General features: G+C 19.1%; 1 protein-coding gene across 1 annotated transcript, besides 7 other annotated features; it reads right to left on the reverse strand.

Moving 5' to 3' along the window:
* On the reverse strand, positions 1-741 carry EDI_183910 (uncharacterized protein; the record flags this gene model as incomplete). Its single annotated transcript, XM_001738405.1, has 1 exon — positions 1-741. A coding segment is annotated over one exon (741 nt), but the record flags the coding sequence as incomplete, so codon positions are not given.
* Positions 38-181: a microsatellite.
* Positions 282-354: a microsatellite.
* Positions 426-500: a sequence feature (AT_rich).
* A 30-nt stretch (positions 742-771) lies between the features above and the next one.
* Positions 772-891: a microsatellite.
* Positions 804-884: a microsatellite.
* Positions 892-924: 33 nt separating the features above from the next.
* Positions 925-994: a sequence feature (AT_rich).
* A 196-nt stretch (positions 995-1,190) lies between these two features.
* Positions 1,191-1,241: a sequence feature (AT_rich).
* Positions 1,242-1,310: the final 69 nt, after the last annotated feature.

Genomic DNA, 1,310 nt, shown 5'->3' on the forward strand with positions numbered 1-1,310 from the left:
AATTGTAATAATATTTGGGTTTGTTCTAATTGAATATTTTTCATTTTCTTCTTTACTACTTATTTGTATTTTCTTTTTTTCTTTATTTTCATTTCCAATACATATTAATTCTCTGATTTCTTTATTTACTTCAATTTCTTCTCCTTCTCCTATTTCTATTTCTTTTTTATTTGTTATTATTCCATCTCCAAGTGATATAAATTTGATATTTGATTGTGAAATTTTAAATATTGTTGTTGTTTTCTCTTGTTCTTTCTTTTCTTTGCGTTTTATAATGTAATTAATCATTATAATTATAATTATAATTATTATAATGATGATAATAAGTATAATGATGATAATTATCATTATCATCCACCATACAATTTCTTTATTACATTTTGTTCCTTTTTCATTGATTCCATACCAAAATGAACATTTTGAACATTTATTATTTTTTGTTTCTTTACATTTATTAATATTTGAATAATGAATACATTCTTTATTTATTATTATATATTCATCTTCACATTTATTACATTCTTTCTCATTTAAACATGTTATACATTTATTTCCACATTTTGAACATTCTTTATTTATTAAATAATATCCTGTTAAACATTCTCTACATCCATATTCTTTATCTATTTCTCCTTTACATCCTTTAATTGTTGTTGTTGATTTACATATTCCTGTTGAACTCATAAAATGTTCATCGGTCTTTAAAAAATGTCTAAGCAAAAGAGCCATTTTAATATTCATTTATTAATACCAGTTAAGTTGTAATAGATTTTATCAATGTTATTTATACTCAATTAGAATTATTCATTCTTATTATTATATTTGTTTATTATTCTTTTTTTATTAATGAATATCTTTTTTTAAGTTTATTATTATTTTTATTTAATTATTGAAATGAAGAATAAAACATTATAGTGTATTATCATTTATTAAATTTAATAAAACATCTACTTATTTTTATCATATTGTTAATAATGATTTACTTATTTATTATCAATTTACTTATACATGGTGTATTTTTCATTTATATGTATTTATGTTTTAATTATAAATAAGCATTGAATGTTATTTCAAAAAGAAGGAAGAGATTGTATCATTCAAAGTTTAATAAATTAGTTTAATATGTAAAGTATGTAATAAGAAAGTATTTGGATCATTTGAATTACCACCACAAATGAAAATGAAATTTGAAATAATCATATAAATGATTTAAAATTATTTATTCTTCTTATTAATTATTACTTGTAATATTCTACTTGAAAAGAAATACAAATGATGAGACGGTGCTATAAATACTAAAAACACACAAA

The sequence above is a fragment of the Entamoeba dispar genome, genomic scaffold, assembly GCF_000209125.1.
Source record: "Entamoeba dispar SAW760 scf_1105229461331 genomic scaffold, whole genome shotgun sequence".
Taxonomy (NCBI): domain Eukaryota; phylum Evosea; order Mastigamoebida; family Endamoebidae; genus Entamoeba; species Entamoeba dispar.